Source organism: Rattus rattus, chromosome 3, assembly GCF_011064425.1.
Source record: "Rattus rattus isolate New Zealand chromosome 3, Rrattus_CSIRO_v1, whole genome shotgun sequence".
Classification (NCBI taxonomy): domain Eukaryota; kingdom Metazoa; phylum Chordata; class Mammalia; order Rodentia; family Muridae; genus Rattus; species Rattus rattus.
The window spans coordinates 15,971,737-15,996,855 of record NC_046156.1 but is presented as its reverse complement, the minus strand read 5'-3'; the positions used below and the strand labels follow the sequence as shown (position 1 = coordinate 15,996,855).

The 25,119-nt window shown below is 41.5% G+C and overlaps 1 protein-coding gene across 1 annotated transcript; it reads right to left on the bottom strand.

Annotated features, from left to right (window-relative positions):
• Positions 1-2,674: 2,674 nt before the first annotated feature.
• LOC116895295 (calcium-activated chloride channel regulator 3A-1-like) lies at positions 2,675-24,661 on the bottom strand. The gene is given in 15 exon segments (XM_032896607.1): positions 2,675-3,033; positions 3,035-3,219; positions 5,904-6,143; positions 6,881-7,048; positions 8,806-9,076; positions 9,432-9,656; positions 10,195-10,295; positions 11,661-11,838; positions 13,683-13,907; positions 17,389-17,616; positions 17,813-17,990; positions 21,072-21,180; positions 21,511-21,658; positions 22,274-22,414; positions 24,503-24,661. Coding segments are annotated over 15 exon segments (2,712 nt in total). The 3' UTR covers positions 2,675-2,877.
• Between the last annotated feature and the right edge of the window lie 458 nt (positions 24,662-25,119).

Below are 25,119 nucleotides of genomic sequence, written 5' to 3'. Positions count from 1 at the left end.
GGTCCTTGCACCGAGGGGGCACATTTGGCACTAGGTGATTCCCTCTTGGGTCTGGACTGTGGGCAGAGCGTAGACTCCTCTGACTTCTCAGGAATGTCCACACTTCTGAGGGTCCAGCTCTCTCCCCCGTGGGATTTGGGTGCAGGGTAATTTTTCCTCTCTTATCGGAATTTTTAACTTCCTAGTTTGGAGGTGAGTTAATGGTTCAGTCCGTAAAGCACCTCCCTGCCTTGCTGCGGTTCTTCCTTCTGTCTCCCAGCTTCAGTCTCTGGTGTCCACCCTCTGCAGTCTTAGTTTGATGTTGGGGAAGTCATTTCGTGTCTCTGATCTTTAGTTCTCTCAGCAATGAAGTGGAAATATAGCCTGAGATCTGCCTGTGATGAGGAATAAGAAAATACATGCTATCTGCTGTAGTGGCCATTTATAGTTCAATAAACCTGTGTGTTAATTTTGTGAATCCGAGAGCGGAGCAAAGTTAATATGGATAAAACCTGTAATATTTGGATCATGGTGGATGACCCAGTGTCAGTTCCTGTATATGTCTGCATGTACCAATAGACGGTTTACATATAAAGACCCAAATTTAATTTTAAAAATGAACAACTATGCTTTCTTGAAAACCTAACAATTAACAATAACTTATTTTGCACTTAACCAACATGTAGAGTTAAAACATTACTTGTTAAGTCAAGGAAACAAAACCAATATCATTATGGGTTGGAGAGAGCATTTGCTGCTCTTACAGAGGACCAGAGTTCAGATCTGAGTTCCCCTGTCATGTGACGTCCAACCTCCTGTGACTCCAGCTTCAAAGCATCAGATATTCTCTTCTGGCCTTTGTCGACAGCTGAGCTCTAGTGCTTATAACCCCTTCCCAACACACATAATTTCAAAATAAAATCAATCTTAAAAAAGTCCAGTGCCACTAGCTTAAATTGCCCTCTTGTCTCTGTCTACAGCATCTCCATGAGGAGTTTAGCGTGCTTCTTGCCTACTTATAGTCACAAACAAATGTGGAACTGTTTATATTTTAATTTGTGCACATTACACAACACCTTATCTGTTCTTTCCTTATCTGTAATTTTCCTTACTTGGTATTACATATTTGAAATATGTTTAATGTATTTCCTTCAGTTATGTATCTGCTGGCAAGATTTATTTATTTATTTTTTGTCAACTTGATGCAAACAAGTGTCCCCTGGGAAGAGGAGCCTCAACTGAAGAATTCCCTCTATCAGATTGACCTTTAAGCTTATCTTTGATAGCTTTGAGGACATTTTCTTGACAGATGACAGATGTGGGAGGGGTGTCACTCACGGGCAGAGGGGGGAAGAGGGCGTTGTACGCCCTAGACCTGGAGTTACATAATGCCATGAGCCTCCATGACGGAGGCAGGTGAACCCTGGTCCTCCGGAGGAGAAGCCCAGTGCAGAGGCACCTCCAGCCTTCTGGTTTTCATCTGAAAACTAATGTGCAGTTTGTTTGCTATTTCGAGATGATGTCTTACCATGTAGCCCACACTGGTCTCAATCTTGTGATCCTCCTGCCTCAGCTTCTCAAGTATTGGGATTACAAGCCTCTACCATCATATCCAGATCTAGCCAGCATCTTTCTTCACAGATTCTGGAACACACCTGTGCATGCAAGCACTCGTGCACATGCGTGTGCACGAGCGCGCACGCACGCACACACACACACACACACACACCCTTGTGAACAGCATGCATGTTTTTGTACTTCCAAATACAACTCTCCCTCCACCAGAAAGTTTCTATTCCTTATTTTCTCATAAAAGCTTGACACATATTTTTTCAGTGATTAATGTGGCCATGCTATTTTTATATTAACTATCTTTATATTAACTAATTTTTATATTAACTAACTAACTCACTAGTACAAAGTCCACTTGGTAATATTGGTTTTCCTATGTTCTTTTGAGTTTGTTTTCTTGATTTTTCTTGATTTCATAGTGCTTCTTCCTTTTAGATATTTAAAAAGTTCTTGAAATTTTGCCTACAAAGAAAGGGCTTTCCTCTAATAAAACTCTCTTTCTCAGGAAGATCATACCATAGCAGCACTACCAGCTTCATTTTCATGCTATTAGCCTATACATCCTGTTGAGGTAATAAAGACAAGTAAGTAAATAAGAATTTTCTGAAATTTTATGTTTTAAGACTAGTTATAAAGTACACATTTTCATTTCTTTAAGTTCTCGTATGACCATGACACTGTAGGGGTTTTGTTGATGTGGTTGTGGTCATTTGTTTTTTTTTTTCTTCGAGAGTATAAAAGCATTAATTATTTAACAAACATTTATTGAATGTCTATTACATATCAAGTTTTGCTCTAGATGCAAGGGTTACAATGATCATTTTGTGCGGAGTACTCATAAAACACCTTCAGTCAATGACAAAAGACATAAGACTCATGGCTACTTTTGACCATTTTCCTTTACAAATTTCTTTCATAGTCCCTTTCGATTTCAGTTGAATAAACAGAAAGTATTCTTTATTAATTATCTTACAAATAATTCAACTATAAAATCATTTGCTGTAATATATGCATAATTGTTCTCGACTGACATATGCGTTTTTATTTTGTTAATAAAAAAAAGTGAACTTGTTTCACACTGTGAAAAGGGAATAGATGTCTTATTTCCACAGTGAATGGGACAATTAAGAGACCAAATGAGCAAATGTTCATCTTGATTTACATACAGCAGAAGAATTGGTGTTACTTAACTCAGGGAATTCCCGACTTTGAATATGAACTTCTATATTACAATTGTTGACAGGCAGACATTGAGTTTAGTAAACTCATTCTAAAGAAACACTTAGCAAATATGTACAAGATTGGACTTTAGTGTTAGTATATTTTCTAGTTTAAAATATTGTTAAGAATCACAGTTAACCCCCAAATTGTCAGACAGATTGCAGAAATATCAGGGCTGAGTGTAGAGAAACTATGTTCTGGAGGAATAAAGTTGACAGCCTGTGCGATGTTGGAGACCTCGGAGGTGAGACCGGCTTCATTGTTCGGCCTGAATTGCAATGTAGAGCTGGGTGCCGTTTTCTATTTTAAAACTTGCTGGTTTGAATTTAAACGTTTCTTCTGAGCCAGCCTCTTTAGGTATCAGGCCGGAAGTATTCACTAAAGTAGCGTCGTTAAAATCTTGGCGACCAGGAGGATGCCTGCTCATTCTGATGACGTATCTATGCGCTGGAAGAGAGAGACACCACGCTGGTTGGAGTCGTGAGGATGGGTGTCTGCCTCTGCACAGCGCCTGTGTGGGAGTTCCGGGCAGCGCATGCGGGCTTTAGACTGAGAGCCCAGATACCGTTTGTGTCTGGTTATCCCATCTCACTGACTTTAAAACAAGTATACAAACAATTATTAAAACGCAAAATGTCCAGTTTCAGTATCACAGGAAAGCTTACTTCAGCATCATATGTGTGGTCATTTGAATAGGCTTAACCCTTGGGAAATTGACACTATTAGAGGGCGGCCTTGTTGGAGTAGGTGTGGCCTTGTTGGAGGAAGTATGTGGGAGGTGGTGAGCTTTGAGACCCTGCTCCTAGCTGCCTTATTCCGTCTTCTCTTGTTTGCCTTTGAAACAAGACATAGAACTCTCAGGACCTCCAGTGCTATGTCTGCCTGGATGCTGCCATGCTCCTGCCTTGATCATGGAACCTGTAAGCCATCCCCAATTAAATGTTGTCCTTTAGAAGGGTTGCCCTGGCCATGGCGTCTGTTCACAATGGTAAAATCCTAACTAAGACGGAAGCTAGGCTATTGCTGTGATAGGCCTGACTATGCTTTCATTTAGAGGAATGTGGATTTTGGAACTTTGGAAAGCAGTGGCCTGCTTTAAGTGGGCTTAATGAGCCATTCTAGTAGAAGCATGGAGGGCAGTGGTGTTGAGGGTGATTTAAACTGTGGGATGTGTTTACTGAGAGCACAAAGAAGCTGTGTCCAGAGATACACATCGCATGGGCAGCTGGACTTGGTCATGTGTGACAGTCACCCAGATGATACTGGTTTTGAAGGCATGAAGGGGTCATGAAGAGCAGCTGAGGCTTGGCACTGTGAGAGGCCAGGAAAGGTCATTGGTGAAGGTGGAGCCTTAGTTGTAGTTGATGGCCCAGGACTGAAGGGGTCATGCAAAGGACCCCTTGGCACCATAAAGAGAGGCTATTGGTGAGGCCTAGTTCCAGAGGAGGACTCCAGTGTTTTGGAGATGCCAGTACCATAGGATGACCATCAAGAACAGCAGCAGCAGTGGAATGGAGTCAACCAGAGCCTAGAGTGCTACAGAGGGCAGAGCTGGGGGATCCCAGAAGATCATGTGTGGATCCCAGACATTGGAACAAGAGGCTGTGAGGTTGAAGTTGCCTTGGATACTCCAAGACAGTAGAGATGCTGGATCCATGGGATATCTGCTGAGGAAAGCTGCTATCAGGGAGTGGACCCAGCCCAGGAGAAAGAATTGTGTTGCAGTCAACAAAGATAAAAGGAGTTGGAGATTTGAAGAGAGCTTTGACATCAGACATGGAGACACAGAGCTTGGAATTTGCTCAGCTGGCTTTTGGTCTTTCTTTGGTTCAGTGTTTCCTGACTCTGACATTTTTGAATGGATATATATATATATATATATATATATATATATATATATATATATATATCTCCTGTGATGTTGGAAGTATGTGATTTGCTCTCTGATTTTATAGAAGATCACAGTTAATTGAGTTCCAGATTCTCAGAAGAGACTTTGAACTTTGGACTTTTAACATTGTTGAGACTGCTATAGACTATGGGGACTTTTGAAGTTGGACAAAATATATTTTGCATTATTCTATGGCTAGGTATGACCCCATAGACTCATGTGTTTGAACAAGCCTATGGGAGCCAGGGAGTGGAATGTGGTGGCTTGTATATGCTTGGCTCATGGGAAATAGCACTATTAGGAAGTGTGACCTTGTTGGAGGAAGTGTGTCATTGTAGGAGTGGGCTTTGAGGTCCTATGCCTGTGTTTTACCCAGTGAGGGAGAGGGCCTCTCATGGTTGCCTTTGGATCAAGACGTAGACTAGAGCTCTCAGCTCCTCCAGCACTGTGTCTACCCATGCACCGCCATGCTTCTCCCTCGCTGATAATGGACTGAACCTCTGAACTGTAAGTCAGCCCCAATGAAATGTTGTCCTTATGAGAGTTGCTGTGGTCATGATGTCTCTTCACAACATGGCTGTCTGAAATGCTTTTCCTTTAAACTATTGCTTTATCAGGGATGGAAAGGAGAAGGCTTATATGAGTGTTGACTGACACTCCGATACTGACTTTAGTAATCCACCTCAGTCAGTGATATCGATAATTGATACTGATATAGAAAATATCTTCTTATGTTTTGAAACATGAGAGGAAAAACATCTAATGTCCTCTTTTGGCGTGGACCCTTTGAACTGACCTGGGTGCTTGTGTGTCTTTTGTGATTAATAGGTGACCGAGAGTAGAGATTGTCCCTAGAAACTTGACTGTGTCTGAAAACTCAACAATCAATGAACAGAATTTCCTAAGTATAGAAATACTTAGAAAATTCTTCTTAGCAAGCACTGTAGCAGAAAGCGGTTTCGTTTTAAAGTAGTTTCAAGGCTACTCGGACAGCAAGCAGAGGATGGGGAGAGGTACTTAATCTCAGAGATGGGTCTAGAATTTTAAATTAAAAATACAGGAATAACTTTGGCCAATTCCAGCTTTCTTGAAGCTCAGTTTTTATATTTATAAATAAATGACTAATGGCCCATAGTAGACACTCCATAAATATTATTTATGAGTGAGACACTGGAAAAACTTTAGGAATAAAAGCCAATGAAATTACATTTAGAAACTTTAAATTCACCATCAAACTCACCTCTTCCTTTATCGAGAACCTTGCCAGGGGCCGTCCACGTAAGGTGAATATGATCACCTTTAAACTCGGCCTCCAGGTCTGTGACTTTACTGGGTGGGAACACATGAGCGTGGTCGCCATCAGGGGGCGCTCCGGACACAGTAAATGATTCTCCAGAGGTTAGTCTGCTGAAGTCTTCCACTGCAGCTTCTGTAGCTTCTTCTGGGACTTCCGGTCTGGGTGGATTCAGTATAATTTTACCTATAAAAAACACCCCCAGGTATTTGTCACTCTGATATTGTCAGTTCTCATGCTGACCTTACATCTGGTCAGGGCTCATGTAGATTGACAGCAGACACTGAAAAGCAGCACTAAGGACTGGAGAGATGGCTCAGTGGTTAGGAGCACTGGCTGTTCTTCCAAAGGACGAGGGTTCAATACCCAGCACCCAAACGGCAGTGTCTTTAGCCCCACTTCTAGGGGATCTGACACCTTTAGATATACATACAGGCAGAACACCAATGCACATAAAGATAAATGTTAAAATAATAAGGGGAAGAAACGCTTGCTTAGTCATCATTTTGAAATGTGGTAAGTTAAAAGTAATTTTTAACCCGTTTTACCCACCGCCTTCACGTGAGTTCTGGGGCAATAATATTTGTATTTATTCTGCTTGAGCATTTACCACAGGGATTGTTCTGTGAGGTCAGGAAAAGTATTTTTCATTGGAAATGAAACAAACTGAAGAAGATGTTAACAAAATATGTGGAAATGTCATTTGTGCTGGGTCCACTGACATGAATATTGTTTTAAATCATAAGGATGACTCCATAATTAATATATACTTGGTTTTTCCATGTATGTTCTATTCAGTGTATGAGATCTACTATCTATCATCTATCTATCTATCTATCTATCTATCTATCTATCTATCTATTTATCTATCTATCTATCTATCTATCTGCAGGTAACTACTAATCTGTTTTAATGCTACTTACCATTTTCAACATAGCCAGGTATATATAAAGACTTGTTCTTTTGTCTTAAACTTAGTCTGGCTTTGCTCTTTCTCGCCTGGACACGCACTTTTAAGCTGTATCTACCATTTCCATGATAATCTGTAAAATATCTCGTGTAGATGCCATCATTTTTGACTGTGTCAGCACCTTGATAATGAAGCACAGTGATTAGTCACATGATAAGTTAAAATAAAAATTGCCATTGTTTGTGCATTGGTGATAAGAGTTTCCCAGAGAGTATAGCACAGTTTAAACACTAGTTCATACTGTTTTGATCCAAAGCCTGACTACATGCTAATGCTGATGTTTTACAAAATATAATTTGCAGTAGCAGTTTTATTTACATTAGCAGTTATTTTTATTTTACAATAGAAACTTATCTGAAAATAACTCCCAGAACAGACCAAGACATTTAGCAAAGAAGCAAGATATAAAACCGACGTAAGAAAAATAATTAGCATCCAGCTTTTGTGGGATGACAGTATTGTAACCAATGAAGCTTATCTGATGTGAGGTTTTTACTGATTAAAGAGTCGGTAGCTTTCCTATACACCAATAATAAGATGCTGAGAAAGAAATCGGGAAAACAATGCTATTTATAGCACCTTAAAAGTTACCCAGGAAGTATAAAATTAACTCAAATAAATCAATGAAGCATTTCCTCTGAAGAAATGGAGAAACAAGCCGAGAAAGAAATTAGGGAAACGACACCCTTCATAATGACCCAAACAATATAAAAGTCCTCGGTGTGACTTTAATTCTTCAAGCAATAAAAAGATCTGTACAATAAGAACTTCAAGACTCTGAAGAAAGAAATTGAAGAAGACCTCAGAAGATGGAAAGATCTCCATGCTCATGGATTGGCAGGATTAATATAGTAAAAAACGGCCTGCCCAGAACATCTTTCTGTGCACACACCAAGCACGGGACTAGAATTGGGAAAATGGCCAGCATTAAACCCAGAGTGATCTGCAGACTCATTCAATCCCAATGAAAGGTTTAATGGCATTCTTCACAGGAATAGGAAAAATAAATGTACAATCCACACAGAAACACAAAAACCCCAGAATAGCCAAACCAATCCCGCAGAAAGGGAACAATGTTAGTGGCATCGCCATGTTTGTAAGTTATACTATAGAACCCCAGTAACAAAGTAGCATGGCACTGCCCTAAGGACATCCCTGAGCACCATGTGCACCCGTGGAATGGAACATAGGACCCAGCATTAAACCCACACGTTTTCTCTCATTTGTAGCTATTGAAATTTATATAGATAAATAAAATTATATCTCAAGGTAGAAGTGAGACCAGGATAATAAAGAGTATTGGTGGGAAGGGGTGGGGGGGAGGGAGAAGGAGATGGAGGGAGAGAGAGGGAGGGAGGGAGGAAGGGATGGGGAGAGAGGGATGGACAGAGAGAGAGGGAGAGGGAAGAGAGAGGGAGGGAGAGGAAGAGAGAGAAAGGAAGGAGGGGGAGAGGGGGAGAGAGAAGAAGGAGAGGGAGGAAGGGGAGAGGGAGGTGGTACAGGGGGAAGGTGAGAAGGTGGTTAAATCTGTAACATACACACATGGAAAGTCTATGAGTATATATAATGAATACTAAAGAAGAAGTTGACCAGAACAAAGAAAATATATCTGGACACAAAAAGCATAATGCAAAGTCCTAACACTAGTGAAAATGGAAAAACTGTACTCTCAAGTTCCACAGGAAACATGAAATTGATAACAAACTTTAACCAAAAGAGATGTGCTTATGTCTTGTTTTGTCAAGATAACCAAGTAAAAAGTTTTAAAGATACTGTTACCCAAATAGGTTCATAAGTATTTAAAAAAATGTTGACACCAAAGTTATAGAATTCTATAGGAGAATTTAAATTCTGTGGTGTGGATACAGGCTCCATTACCTGCCCCGTTGTCCCAGAGCTCCAGGGTGACTCGACTTCCATTTTTAGATTCTATGACAGCTGTGACATTGGCTCCCAGAACAGGCAAAAACCCTTGGCTGACTCGTGCATACACAATCATCGGGCTAGGGTACTGGGCTGCGCTCTGACTCATGTGAGTGGTGGCCATGAGGGGCTGCGTGGTGGGACTTCTGGCTCGAGTGGTCACTGTCACAGTTAGCAACTGAGGTTTGACCCCCTTATAGAAGAGGCTGTAAGTCCAAGTTCCTGTCTGAAAAAAATTTCTCTGTAAGAGCTTCGCTAATGATTTCCTGCTACTTGGGATGTACAATTGCTTGGAAAAATAAACAAGGTTAAAAAATTCGGGGTGCTGACTGGAACCCAGTCCTCATGCATGGTAAGCAAATGTCCTACAAATAGTAGAGACCTACATTCCTAACGTCAATAATAATTTTAATAGGTGATTGTTAAAAAACAATAGATATTATAGATTTGAATGCTTAGATACTCCACTTAATTTTTAATGAAAATTATTCTGTCATTGTCTTTAATACTGTAATGTAACATGCTTTACTTTTTAAGCACAAGGATGGATTAATAAAGCATCATAAAAAGAACAGACTTACCTCTGCAGTGCCCGGTATTTGAAGTCGAGCAGACCGAATGTTTAGTTTATTGTCTTGGAAATCTGAGGTTGTATATTTTTTTCTTTTTGGATCTCGAAGAATAATTTCTGGCTTTTGTACTGTCCAGGTAATAACAAAGAAAGTGTCGTTGCCGATGGTACTGTCCACAGGTACTGTACCATTTATCCATGTCCCCCCTCCAATATTGAAGGCTTTGCTCTCCAACTGTAACAGAAATAAAAAGTAAACACATAAAACCCATTTATTATTTTAAGTAGTGGAATTTTCGAATTTAGGCAGTTCACAGTAATCTAAAACTCATATTTAAGGTTAAGTTGCAATGATGAAGTTTTTTTTTTCTTTTTTTCGGAGCTGGGGACCGAACCCAGGGCCTTGCGCACCCTAGGCAAGCGCTCTACTGCTGAGCTAAATCCCCAACCCAATGATGAAGATTTAAAATATTCTCTAACTCATCAAATCCTTTCTCTCTCTCTCTCTCTCTCTCTCTCTCTCTCTCTCTCTCTCACACACACACACACACACACACACACACACACACCATGTCAAACTAAGAGTAGAAGACTGCAAGAGAAAAAGTAACCACATTTTATATGCCATATAAAAAATTCACTAACGGTGTTTTTCATAATTTTTTTTTGGCAAAAGAATGTTTTATTAGAGGAAGAACAGGTAATAAGAAGCGTAATCGGCATTCATTGCAACTGTGAAGAAATATTGCAACGTATTCTCTCCACACTCTGACCTGCAGAGCCTGCTGGGAGAGGTTGCCACTTGCAGAGGAAATCCCACTGAAAGCGTCCGTCAGGCTGTTCACATCTTTGTTGGCATAAAAGCGAAGCCCTCCTAAAGGGGAGTTTTCAATGGGAAAACAAAATATGCCGTCAGAGATTCAGTTCAAAATCCATTTGCTATTTCTTTTATTATTAAATAAAAATTATATGTGTATGTACGTGCCTGTGCATGTGTGCAGTGTGTGCATGTGTGTGCATGTGTGCACGTGTGCGTGTGTGTGTGAACACAAGTGCATGCATGCTATACGTGCATGCGTGCACACATGCCTGCAGGGAAGTCAGAGTTGCTTCTCCCCTTCCACTGTGTTGGTTCAGGAGTTGAATTCAGGCTGTGAACTTGAAGGGAAGCACCTTTACTCGCTGAGCTGTCTTTCCAGCCTAGAGTAAACATTCCCTTTTAAACTCCACAAAAGATGAGTTTCTAAGAACGGCATGGACATTCAGATTATCTCTGAACTTACCCAAACCTATACTAATCAAAAATCTTATTCAAAATACATAAGATTTAAAGATAAACGGGAAAATGTAAGAATAAGGCAAGTTTGATCATTTTATGCGAGTCAGCAAATAAAGTACAGCAGTAAAACTGGCCTAAGTACTCAGTGGCTCTATCAAAGTGAGCCTTAAGATGGCTCGGTATGTATGAGCCAGATGCTGTTTCTTAGTTGGAACAAAACACACCTAGACTATTAGAGGATGACCGTCTACAACAGATACGACATGGACAAAATGCAAAAAATAAATGCTGGGAATGAAAGAAGAGTTTTGGGTGGGAAGACTTAGGAAAGACTGGATCACAAAGCACAGGAATTAGACAAATGACTGTCAGAAAGGCACCAACCGGTGCATGTTAACAAAACTAGCAAATGTCAGAAAGGCGGACCGGAAGATCCTGGCAGTAACCCAGGCAGGGGACTGTGAGGGCTGGGTTAGGGCGTGGATGGGAAAACTCGACAGGAAGAGAAGATACGGAAATACTCCAAACTCAGATCTCGCGAGATGGTGGGAGCAGAGTGGGCTGATGGGAAGTCCGAGCTGGTGACCAGGGTTTTAATTGAGGTCTTGAGAAAATCATTTGTAGTCTCCAGGTTTCCACCACCTCACCTAAAAATGAGACGTCTGACTCTTTACTGCGGGAGAGAATGGCATTTTGGGATTGAGAGGACACTTCGGACTTGTATTTGAGTAACCATGGAGACCGAAGCTTCTGTTAAGTGAGAGGAATAGAAACTGGGTGAAGGACTAATGAAAGCGGCAGGCACTGAGTAGTTAAAGGCGGTGTCACGTGAAGAAGTGGAGAAAGAACTGAACTTGAAGGTCAAGGAAGAGAGAAAAATTAACGTTAAGGCAGAGAAGTGTTGAAAAGCTTCCCACTTGACGAACATCTGTCCCAACTCTGGAAGTCCCTAAGTTGTACCTGTCATGTCCGACAGAGTCTCCAGTTCTCGGGCAGCTTTAGGCCCCAGGGCGATGGTGTGAATGACCGCACCGCTGTGTTTGACCACCTCAAAGCATGAACTTATTTGATCATCTTCCCCATCTGTTAGCAATACAATCTCAGAACCGGAAGTACTCTGGTCACTGGAGGTAATTGTCTGTGAAAAGCAGGATGTTAATGAAATGCTGTCACTTCTGAATAAACTTGGGAACACACATTTTTAATATTCTTTCTTAGCTGAGTTATCCTATGGAAATGAGCAAACACTAGACTTCTCAGTACTTTTAATCCTCCAGACGTACACACTTGGCTATTCAATTGAGAAAGGACAAATCTCCAAGAAGAGTTTCTGGCATAGAGCAGCTACTAAACAGATAAAAATTAAAATTAATGTAAGTAGCTGCTGTTATTATCTCCCCCCAAAACACTTGACGAAGACGCGATGCTTCCAGACACGTAGGTTGGCTTCAAAGTCAACAGCATTTGAAAAGTCACGACACGACCAAAGCAAGACTGAATTATTTGATATGTGACTTTTTTCATGCATTTTATTAAGTTGCTACTAAAGGAATTTTATGATTTTCCCCCCAAAACAAAACAACTTTGGCTTATCATGTAGGACAAAGTTGATACGTTTTCAGTTATAATCGGTTTTCATAGTTTTCTAACTTCTAATTAGTCTCGGTGTTAGGTACCTTGGTTGTAGGTACCTTGAGAAGAAATTCTGTTTTCCAACTCATGCTTAGTCTTTCCTGAGATTTTCCACACACACACACACACACACACACACACACACACACACACACACCCTTATAGATTGTTAGTGTAATGATCAAGTTTATAGACTGTAGAGAAAATGTCCTCAATCCTAGATTTGGCAATTGTCGTACCATTGATAGATTTCATTATTCTAAAGTTCAGCTTCATTTTGTGCAGAATGGCTTTAATAAGGTTACACAATGCCTAAAAGTATAAGGATACAACATATAGCTACTTTTTAATGATTGTGAAAGTAATACATTGATACGATTTCATTAAGCAAAATCTGTTATTTTACTCACATTTTAGAACTGAAATGGACATATGATAATTATTTTCAAGATGGCAAACCTTTGTGGACAGTTACTTAGGTAATTGCCACAATTAAATTCGGTAAACACTACTAACAGCCATGTCACCTGGGTCCAGGAAACAGATTTTCAATTCTGAGTCGCTTTCACGAGATCCTTTAGATAATACACAGGAGAGTGAGCATCTCGGGTTCTTAAAACCCATCTGGTTTCTGACATGGGTGCCATGAAGGAAGCTAAGGGATAGTGCGAGTCGGTGGTCTGCGTACGATAGCAGTGTTGACTCCCACACAAGGGGGATGAGCCACGGGAATCATCTTCTGTTTCACTGGCTCAGACCATGACCATGAATACACTGAAATGGAGGCTGACTTGGGGCGGGAGAGATGAGACGGACACTGTGATCTCAGCACTAGAAAAGAAGTCTGCATTTTCAGGTCCACAACCATGATTTCATTTTATAGCCACCCGCTTTTGTTGATTATTGCTTCCAGTAATGCCTCCAGTTTAAAGTCAGTGAGCTACAATGGGTAACATAGTTGTTACAAACTTCTCTCTACCCATTCGGTGGCACTATCTTCTATCCGTACAAATTCTATTTACCGATGAGATCCCAGAGAAACTGTAACTCCTCAATGAGGTTTGGATAATCGTTTGCTCAAGGAGAGTTCGCCTTCTCCACTCCCTGGTGCCATTCAGGGCCATTCAGCGTCTCACAGTTTTACCAGAGGAGCAATCACCCACTGAGAGGGTGTGGCTATACATAACGGTTGGTGAAGCTCCTTTGCTTTCCTTTCAGAAGTGCTCTGTGTCATTTGGATCAGAATGCTATTAAATGAGAGAACTCTGAGTTCATGGCCCTATTCAAGGGTCAACAGGGAGGATGGGAAGCAGTAAGCAAATGGTTAAGTTACATGAAATTGAAGATTACCTGAAATCCTGCTTCCAGTCCCCTGCAGATTGAAGTCCCCCCAGTAGCCTGCTGAGGGAGGTTTCTGGTGATCTTCTCATAGTCACCGGTATTAGTTATTTTTATCAGGTAATTTTGGATTTGGGCAGTGCTGTCAAATGTGACTAATCCAACCATAGATTCCTTTTCAACAATTTGAGTTAAGTACAGTTCTGCTGCTTGATTCATTCGAACAAGGCGGTCTTCCTGCAAGAGAAAGACGTATGAAGAAGAGCAGAGTCTCTTCGAATCCTGACAGATTAATGAACGATGGAGTCATCCATGGGCTATAGAACATGGCGATAAATAATGGACATCAAAAAGTTAACTCTTCTACACAGTGGAGTACTATTCAGTCACCAAAAACAATGACTTCATGAAATTCACAGGCAAATGGATGGAACTGGAAAATATCATCCTGAGTGAGGTAACCCAGTCACAGAAAACCACACATGGTATGCACTCACCTATAAGTGGATATTAGCCCAAAAGCTCGAATTACCCAAGATACAATCCACAGACCACAGGAAGCTCAAGAAAAAGGATGACCAAAATGCAGATGCTTCAGTCCTTCTTAAAAGAGGGAACAAGGGTTGGGGGTTTAGCTCAGTGGTAGATGGTAGAGCGCTTGTCTAGCAAGCGCAAGGCCCTGGGTTCGGTCCTCAGCTCAAAAAAAAAAAAAAAAAAGAAAAGAGAGAGAAAAGAAAAAAAGGGAAAAAATATTCATAGGAGGGGATATACAGGTAAAGTTTGGAGCAGAGAGTGAAGGAATGGCCATTCAGAGCCTGCCCCACAGGTGGCCCGTATATATACAGCTACCAGAACTAGATAAGATTGATGAAGTTAAGAAGTGCATGCTGACAGGAACCGGATATAGATGTCTCCTGAGAGACACAGCCAGATCATGTCAAATACAGAGGCGAATGCTAGCAGCAAACCACTGAACCAAGAACAGGACCCCCATTGGAGGAATTAGAGAAAGGATTGAAGGAGCTGAAGGGACTTGCAATCCCATAAGAACAACAATACCAACCAACCAGAGCTCCCAGGGAATAAACCACTACTCAAAGACTACACATGGACAGACCCATGGCTCCAGTTGCATATGTAGCAGAGGCTGGCCTTGTTGGGCACCAATGGAAGGAGAAGCCCTTGGTCCTGCCAAGGTTGGACCCCCAGTGTAAAGTAATGTTGGGGGTTGCAGTAAGGGAGGGTGGATGGGGAGGGGAGCACCCTTATAGAAGAAGGGGAGGGGGATGGGATAGGAGACTTATGTCCCAGAAACTGGGAAAGGGAATAACATTTGAAATGTAAATAAAAATGCAATAAAAGGAAAGAAGATAAAATGAAAAAAGTTAACTCTTTCATGTTATTAAAAAGTTTAAATTGTTTAAACATTAGTTGTCGTGGTTTGAAAGCCTTCCGAGTCTATGCTGTATTATCCAATAGTTACCTATTTGGAAGTTTCTGCTAAGGGAATTATTATTTTTTTGTCTATTTTTTATGTATGTGAGAACGCCAGCACAGTCCTCAGGGCATCGGATCCCATTACGATGGTTGTGAGCCACCATGTGGTTGCTGGGAATTAAACTCAGCACCTCTGGAAGAGCAGTCAATGCTCTTAACCTCTGAGCCATCTCTCCAGCCCAGGAAATTATTTTTAAAGTTCATAAAAAAGATGCTCATTAGAATATATTTTTAAAAAGTAACACGGTGAGTGTCTCCAAAATGTCCATTAATAAAGAATTTTTTGAGAAGGCTATGGGACATTGTTTATATAATAAAACCATTCAAAATTGCATCTGTGCTCTTGATGGGCTATTGCTGCTTCCAGAAAACCTACATTATTAAAATAACTCCAGTGACAAGTGTGGGATACTTCCTTACAAGCTGCCGACCAAGGAGGCTCCAACGGTCCCCAAGCAATATAGGTCACTAACGTTACTTTTGACTGCTCCCCACCCCAGAACTAGACAGTAAGACAATACACCTTAGGCTGGAGGATACAGAGAAATCAAGCTAGAGATAAGCAAAAATCATCTTCCCTGATGGATAGCTTTCATGCTGCCAGAAGGAGCTATATAGGCCACTGGAAATAAAAGGTCATTGAGATGATCTTATTTAATGGCAGACCCTGGGTAATACAATGCTCACCTGCCGAACAAAAGGTGTCCGGTGGTGTAATGGTCACACCATTGCTATGGGTGTAATCAACTGCTTTCTGATCGGAGGTGAGACCCTCTCTTCAAGAGAGAGGCTGAGCCCGAGGATGGGGTGGTCATAAGTTGTGGTGGGGAACCTACTACCGGTTTCCCCGTGTTTTCAAATACTTACATTTTGCCTTCTAAGTTCATACCATAGATTAGTGCTGCTTCCAGCTCCTAGTTTCCGGGGCATTCACAGAAGCTTCTTTTTGCAGTGGGAAGTGGTTAATTCAGAGAACCATAACTGGTCAAAGTATGGAGAACAAATGAGACACTGTATCGTGCCTTCTCCCCAGTCCAGGAAACACTCTAGAGAGGTGGAAAGAGCCTTGAGCGGCGCTGTGAGGCGCCCTCTTCTGGACATGACGTGGTCACTGCACTACGAACTCCGCTCTGGTTTCCTGCACAAGATCAAGTCCATCCACACCAACATCCCTGTGTGGATGGGGGAGAGCTCAAGAAGAGCTCTGGGCAGTTCATGGCTGCGGGGAAAGGGGATTCATCTTGCCTGTGCTTTCTCTATTCAGCAAGTCATTACTACAATATCCTTCAGAGTCGTAGGTATAACGGCTGAGTTGGAGTGAGAGGTGGTAAGACACAGGGCAGTGGGGTTTTATATGTTAAAAATATACTACATACATGTATGAAATTGTGGCAAGTATTTTACAATTTATGTCATGGCAATGGGCCTACATGTCTGCAATCCAAGCACCTGTGGGCCTGAGACAGATGGAAGGACACAAAACTGAGACCTGTCTGGGTGACATTGCGAACACCAGGCCACTTATGGTTCCATATTATAACTGGGTCTCAGAAAACCAACAGCCAAAAAGTTAGTGTCAGAATGCATGCCTAGTATTTACAAAGCTCTGGGTTCAATTTCCATGCACGCGCGCACGTGTGTGTGTGTGTGTTATTTTTCATGAAATATTTTTTCTTTTTCTTTTTGGTGAGTGTTTATAGTATATTCTATAAAAGTTGGATTACAAACATCTAAAATATAACAATTTTGAAGAAGAAAAGCATATGCAGTAATAAAAAAATAAAACATGAAATATTGAATGGTGAAATTGTACATTTTTTCTTTTGTACTTTATTTTTACTAGGAAGAACTGAAAGTTAAGGAGTAAAAATGACTTTTAATTCAATAAAAACATTTTTTTTGAGGCAGGGTTTTTCTGTGTAGCCTTGGCTGTCTTGGAACTCACTCTGTAGACCAGGTTGGCCTCTAACTTAGGGATTGACCAGCCTCTACCTCCCAAGACCTGGGATTAAAGGCATGTACCACCACTGCTAGGTTCAATAACTTGTTTTTTTAAAAACTTATTCTAGGTAATTATTTACATAAAATTGTTGGGTAGATATTCTTGGTCATGAATATATTTGATCATGATATGTTTACTAGAACTAAACCTTAGAATAAATTATAATTCTGTATTTAGCTTAAATACTCAATTTAAGAAATTCAGCATATAGTGCCTTACTGTGTCCATGCTTCCGGATTTATCCAGCACCAAGCAGATCACTCGCTTTCTGGACTTGAGCAAGGAAAACGTGGGTGGAGGAGGGGCTTCTGTTCCTCTCATGGGAGGGGCATGCTGAAAGTCAGCGGACTCCTTGATTACGTCCCACGTGCTTCTGCCATTGCATATTTTGTTTTGTAGGTTTGGGGCTTCCGTATTATGGGTTTTTTCTGTGCAAAATTCAACCACCTGAAAAAAAATCAATTAAAACATGATATTGCATAGTCTACAAGGGCTCATCTTTTTTTCTTTTCAAAGACAGAGTTATTTGTCATGGGCATCATGAACAGGATTTGTCCCCTGACAATCCTGTTTATATGTAGACACTTCCCCATATATTTTACGTGCTTTTAGTGGCAGTGAGGAAGAAACGGGAAGTACTTACGGAATTGAGATTTTGCATGAACATTATGGAGGCCCTGGCAGTCTGAGTTTTGTCTGGGAAAAATTTACATTTGGGTTCATACAGCTTTGTCTTCGAATCCCATCGGCATAACCTTATCACATCGCTGCCTCTCTGGCGCTCATGGACCGCCTTAGAGCCCTTGATGTCGGTAGAACACCTATGATAAAAGAATTGGATTACCTTGGTGGTGCTAGGTATTGACTTAAGGGGCTGTGCACACTTGGCAAGCCCTCTGCCATATCACCGCTTTCTTAGTCCCATGCTATTTTTTTTTTTTTTTTATAAATCCCTATGTTTTTCAGGACTAGGAGTCAAATCAGCATCCTAAAATCTGTGGCAACTGCGATTGGTCATCATCTACCAAGCCCTCCATTTTGACGAGAGTGGATACAGGGTGGAAGCCATCCTTGCTGTGGATTGTGATAGGAACGGTGGTTTTGAACCTTTATTATTATTATCTTTTAATGTTTCTGTGTATGTCTGGTCTATGTGCTTCTTGTATATGTGCATGTATGTGTACATGTCGAGGACAAAGGGCAACCTCAGCTATTATCCGAAGTCATTCCAGTCACCTCCTTTGAGGCAGGGTCTCTCCTTGGCCTGGAACTCACCGATTGGGATAGACCATCTCCTACCTCCACCCCCGGAATCTTCCTTCCTCCCTCTCCCCAGTGCTGGGGTCGTAAATATGCACCACCGTGCCAACTGTTTTGCGTGAGTTCTGGGCATCTTTCTTAGGTTCTCATGCTTGTGAGGCAAGCGCTTTATAGACTGAGACATTCCTTGTCCAGTGTCAGGAGAGAGTCTGATAAGGTCTAGTTTCCTTATTGGCTCTTGATTTGTCAGTAAAGAAGGCCAGGAGCCAATTGGAAGATACAGGTGGGACTTCCGTGGCTCAGGGGAGGGAGAGGCAGGGAAGGAGAGAAGAGGCTTTTCAGCCATGCTTTGGAGGAAAAGGAAGCAGCAACCACGTAAAACCTCTGGGGTAGCTAGGGCCTGTGGCCTCCGCTATGGGGTTGCCAAAGATGTTTGGCAGGGGCTCTTTGGAACAAGCCAGTAAGTTTAGGGCAGAAAGAGAGATGGAGATAATAAAGTGGTAAGGGCACACATCTGCAGGCAGGAGGTATTTTCACCCAGTATCTGTGCTTAGCAGGCAAGTTAAGGCAACGAAACAGTGTGTGTCTTTCATCCTCGGATTCAAAGGCAAGCCGGGTTAGGGCTGGTTGCGATTGATCCTGGAGCAAAGCCTCGTGGAACCAAAAGGGAGCCGGGAAGGGGCTCGGCAGCTCCTGGCAAGGCACCAGCGTGCTTTTAAAACTGCACATAACAGTTGAGAACAGCGTTTTTAGTTCATACTCCTTATCGCCGTTGCTTTGAGCTAAAGATAGCAGTTACTGCATTATAACAATGCTGTAAAGATGAAATGAACTAAGAGTTATGTAGCAATTCCTGACTAAAAGTCAAGAATTGTTTTTGGTGGAGTGTGGTGAGTCAAAATTATGCTTTACAACGAATAGCCTAGTAAGGGCACCAGAGGAAGGGGAAGCCCTTGGTCCTGCCAAGACTGAACCCCCAGTGAATGTGATTGTTGTGGGGAGGGTGGTAATGGGGGGAGGATGGGGAGGGGAACACCCATATAGAAGGGGAGAGGGAGGGGTTAGGGGGATGTTGGCCCGGAAACTGGGAAAGGGAATAATAATCGAAATGTAAATAAGAAATACCCAAGTTAATAAAGATGGAGAAAAAAGTATGCTTTAAATTCTCTTAAATTCCCACGTATGATGGCATTCGCCCGGCTTTGGCTTTACAGTATTCTTCGCTTTACCTTTTGACCTACACTGAAGGAAGAGGTGAAGGTAATTAATTCAAACCCTTTGGACTTCGTGCCTGATAAAGGTAGTTGTCAAGGTCTTGGCAGAGGCAGAAGAACACGAGAAAGGAGCAGAGTTTCCCTTTCTAGGAGAATCTCTTTCCATTTTTAAACTTTGTGATATTAGTTCTCTTCCAAGACTTAGCTTTAGGGCTAGCCCCGAACTTACATATCATGGAATTGCTAGTTACTGGCATGCTATAGGAACTCGGGGATATACTTTTTAATGATTGGTTTTAAGGAAACTCCTTAGTTTACAAAGCATTTATTGTTCGATAATTCTTTGTTTAGTTTTGCTTTTATGCCAGGATCAATACCAGGCGATTAAAAAAAAAAAAAAAAAAGGACGAAGACAGAGAAGCCCACACCTGCTGCCCGGGAGCTTTTCCCAGCATTGCCAATCGATCGGACCTCAAATGGGAGGAGCAGAAAGATCTAGAGATAGTTTTGTGGAGTGAAAGTGGGAATCAGAGGTCAGCACGCTGCTCTCTGCCGAGCCCGAGTGCACTGGTCCAGTCCAGGCAGCTCAGCAGACCACAAACCGTGCAGGGGCGGGGTGGGTGTGGGTGTGGGTGGGTGTGGGTGGGTGTGGGTGGGTGGGGCAGGAGTTTTCTAGAACCCTACTTCATCCGATAGATGTTCTTTCAAAGACTGGCTGCCTTGTGATATCAACTTCTATTTTTCTTAATACTTTTCTCAATATACTAAGTCCTTGCTACCTTTAGTTTGAAGGCTTAAATACCCACCAGTTTACACACAGAGTTTGATTAGATTTCCCCAAGAATTTTATTTCTTAAAAATAAATCAATGTACTCCCGTGTCCTCATGAGGCCCACGATTTTCCACCAATTTAGAAGTAAAATATACTTCTCACAAAGCTGCCTAGCAACTTAATTGGCTTCCATGAAGTAGCTGTACCCTTTAAAGTTTTGAAAGAAGTGGAATAAAAGAGGCAGGGGCGGGTCTTGAGAGAAGGTAAAGAGGGGAGAAGAGACAAGTGTCATGTCCTTTTCTACAAGGAGTTAATATAAAGTACACGTGAAGAAATCAAAGTGTAAAATAATATTGAAAAGGTGAGTAGGCTCAAGTTGGAATTTGTTGATGTCTTTGGGCTTACTGATTTCATTTTTCTGCTGTCAAGAACCAATGTTTGTGAAATTCCGTGTGTACTGATTTGAGGCCCTGTGTCTGAATATCTTCATTCCAAGGCAGGGACACCAGAATTAATTGTATGTGCGTTAGTACAAAATGGTACACTTTGAATAGTGTGGTGAACTGTCTAAACACCCTGTCACTTGAACTGCCCGATACAGTCTGCTGAAGACCCTGAGGTAAGAAGTTGTGGAATCAGATAGTTCACACGAATACCTTGTCGCTTCGATAGTGTTCTTTCCAGATCTGTAGAAAGGCCGGTCCTCATTATACTCATCAAACACTCCCCACCGGAGATGGGCCCACTCATGGACGAAGACTCTGCCTGAGAGAGAAGACTGTCATCTACAAAACTGGTTAAAATATTTGGACAGTTTCCTTCTAGTTTTCAAACACTCTATTTCCCAAGTTGAAATTCTTACAAACTCTAAGAAATTGATAGTTTTTAGTAGCTCAAAAATTTGAATATGCTAATTACAAGTGACCCACTTTATATATAAACTTGAATGCACAAGTAGGTGGAATATAACTGTCATAATTTCAAACATAGGTGTTAGTTAAGGCGTAATTTTCTTAAAGTCTTAGAAATCCACATTAATGTTAGTGGTTTGCTTTTCCCCAGTGGAAATAAGGAGGATAAAGTAGCTATTTGTACCTCGGGGTCCATAGATACTCAAGTTATCAGTGAGCAGAAAGTTTGGAGTGAAATGTATGTACCGTCCTCTGTCCCCACACTGCCCATATTGAAGGGTGTAGGGATCGTCTCCGTATTTCAGATGAGGATTGGCAACTATGACGTCTGCCTAAAATGCAGAACAAACCCAGTCAGATGCCAGGAGCCTTAGAATCCAGAGATTTTACAAACAAGGACTGTCTCACTTAACTGATAAAAGTTGGGGCTGAGGAGAGGGCTCTGTGGGTTAAGTGCTTTCTGTTTATACATAAGAACTTGAGTTTCAGTCCCAACACCCACTCAAAGTCTGGGTATGGCGATGTGTGTTTGTAACCCCAGTGGTGAAGTGGCAGAGACAGGCAGACTCCTGGAGATTGTGTGCTAGTCTAGCCAAATCGATGACTCTCAGGTTCAGTAACCGATCTTATCTTAAAAAGTTAAAGGTCAAAAGCAAATAGAGGAAAACACCCGATATCAACCTCTGACCTCTACATGATCACACACACATACACACACACACACACACACACACACATACACACACATGCACACTGGGAGAGAGCATGGGTGCATACACACACATACATAAACACGTGGATGTATACACACAGTCCACATAATGTACACCCATACAAACAGCAAAACGTTATATTATGACTAACTTAACGATTAATAATTATTAAACTTTGTGAATATTCATTCGGGAAAGGCAAGAAACCGTTTAGGAGCTGGACATGAAACCTACTTTGTCATATGATTCTCGTTTTGGCATCAAGTACTCAGATTTTGACTTCCAGGTCATCGGGACTAATATGCTTATGTTCCTGAAGTAAAACCTTCCTTGGCTGGCTTCAAACAGGTAAGTAGAGGCTTGAGTGACCATTTCCTGACAAAATGAAAAGTGCTTTGTGATAGCAATCTCAAAACAAATGAGCATGAATGTCTATACCCAAACCAGAAGAAGCAGACCGGGGTTCCTCTTCCTCAAATACGTTTGCACAGAGTAACTGAAAGGAAATGAGATACATTTGACGGAATCTCTTCAATCTATAAACTCATTTCCATATGCCCAAAGCTAACCCTGACCTTTGCCTACCTGCCCACCCCTCCAGTTGGCTGTTAGATTGGAAATGGGGCTGCAGTCTCTGTGAGGTATAAAAGCAATTAAGGTCAGAAGTGTGTTGTTCATTTAATCAATTTCCTTACAGTTGCCTTGTTTAAACTAACAAGGAGCTTCACGTCTGGTAACTATTGTATTTTATGTTAATCAGGATTGTTTTTGTTTTATTTTGAGTTATTGCCCAAACAAAGCATATAAATAAATGGCCAGATTATAAAAGAAACCATGTTTTTGTAAACTTTATATATGAATGCATCTACACCCTTCCCCCCATTCCTCCCATAACCTTCACTCTCCCTAGCTAATCGATGACCTCATCTTTAATTATCATTGGTACATATGTGTATACACAGCTGTGTCTGTAACCCACGGAGTCATTCTGGCATTGCTCAAGTGCTAAGAAGAAGGATAAGTAAGACTGCTTTGCTTGGCTTGCTAGTTGCTACAGTCCTACAAACAAACAAGCCTTCTGCTCTGTAGTACCACATGGAGGTGTTGCAAGGACCTAAGGACAAAGTACATATTACACAAATGTCATTATTACACAAATGCAGTTAGGGACAAGTAAACTTTAAGTGTGTGTAAGTTTTCCTTTAAGGTAGGAGAGGTAAGGGTTTTCGGTTTTCCAAAGCTGAGCGTGTAGGAGCAGCTGGCGGAGTGCACAGGACAAGCTGCGGGAGCTTCTGCGTTCATCTGCTGTACAGACTGTGCGAACCACTATTAAGATAAAGTATGAGAACTCTTCCCCACTGCTCTGAAGTCTATCACTTTACCTAGTTAATAAATTAACTGATTTTAATGTATGATAAAGTATAAAGCTAAGCAGGTTCTCATCTTGACCCTAGATAATCCTGAAGACATAATGGAGATGTCAGAGAGCCCTTGGGAGTGTAAAACTGTATGTGAGTGTGTAACGGTGTGTGTGTGTGTGTATGTGTGTAACTGTGGTGTATGTAACTACATCTGAGTGTGTAACTGTGTGTGAGTGTGCAACTGTGTGTGCGTGTGTAACTAGGTGTGCAAATGTGTGACTATGTAACTGTGTATGTGTAGCTGTGTGTGAGTGTGTAACCATGTGTGTAATGGTGTGTGACTATGTAACTGTGTAACTGTGTGAATGTGTAACTGTGTGCGTGTAACTGTGTGTAACTGTGTGATGTGTAGCTGTGTTTGTGCAACTGTGTGTGACTGTAACTGTATATAACTGTGAGTGTATAGCTGTGTGAGACTGTGTAACTGTGTGTGAATGTGCAACTGTGTGTGACTGTAACTGTATGTAACTGTGAGTGTGTAGCTGTGTGAGACTGTGTAACTGTGTGTGAATGTGCAACTGTGTGTGAGTATGTAACTGTGTGAGTGTGTAATTGTGGGTGAGTGTGTAACTGAGTGTGCAAGTGTGCAACTATGTGTAACTGTGTGTGTGTAACTGTGTGAGTGTGTAACCATGTGTGTAACTGTATGTGAGTGTGTAACCGTGTGTGTAACGGTGTGTGAGTATGTAACTGTGTAACTGTGTGAGTGTGTAACTGTGTGAATGTGTAGCTGTGTCTGTGCAACTGTGTGTGACTGTAACTGTATGTAACTGTGAGTGTGTAACTGTGTGAGAGTGTGTAACTGTGTGTGAATGTGAAACTGTGTGTGAGTGTGTAATTGTGGGTTAGTGTGTAACTGTGTGAGTGCAAGTGTGCAACTATGTGCAACTGTGTGTGTAGCTGTGTGTGAGTGTGTAACCATGTGTGTAACTATATGTGAGTGTGTAACTGTATGAGTGTGTAGCTGTGTGTGTAAGTTCAGATGCGCAGGCAACATAATTATTGACCTGAAAATATGCAGGTAAATAAAAACCCTTCTTACCTTTAAGCTTGGGATGAGTCTTTCATCCTCTGGTACACTGGGGTTAATTGCAATGACCACACCCTCATATCCATTGTTGTTGAGATGGACCTTGAAGCTTTTTGTGTCCTGCAAGAGATGCAGGGTGAGGAACAGAAGGACCTTCAGAACTGGCACCATGCTCGCACATGCTATGGTGAGACTGGTGGCATAGAAGGGTATTTATGCTCAGAAATTTGAATCAAGTCCAGAAATTTGCATAATTTGATAGAAATGCTGATATCTCTTGGGACTTTCCTTTTCCCACCTAAAGCCTTGGTGGTTAAGTGGCATGGATATTGGCATTGTGGTAAATACATTTATTGTAGTTTCTAAGCCAGTAAATAGACAGTGTGGAGCTGTCAGGACGTTTTACTAATTAAGTTGTGTTTGCTCAAGTTTATTTTGCAAAACTGTAATCCTTCCAGTGCTTAAGTGGGGAATGAAGAGTCCCTAAATCTGCCAAAGAATACCAGAAAAACCGGCTATTAGGCGGGAAACCACCTTCTTGGCGCAGTCTTACCTCCAACTGTTGACAATATTCCACTTGGCCAGCCCAGGCTTGATGCACCTTACCTCTAAGATCTTCCTACATTATC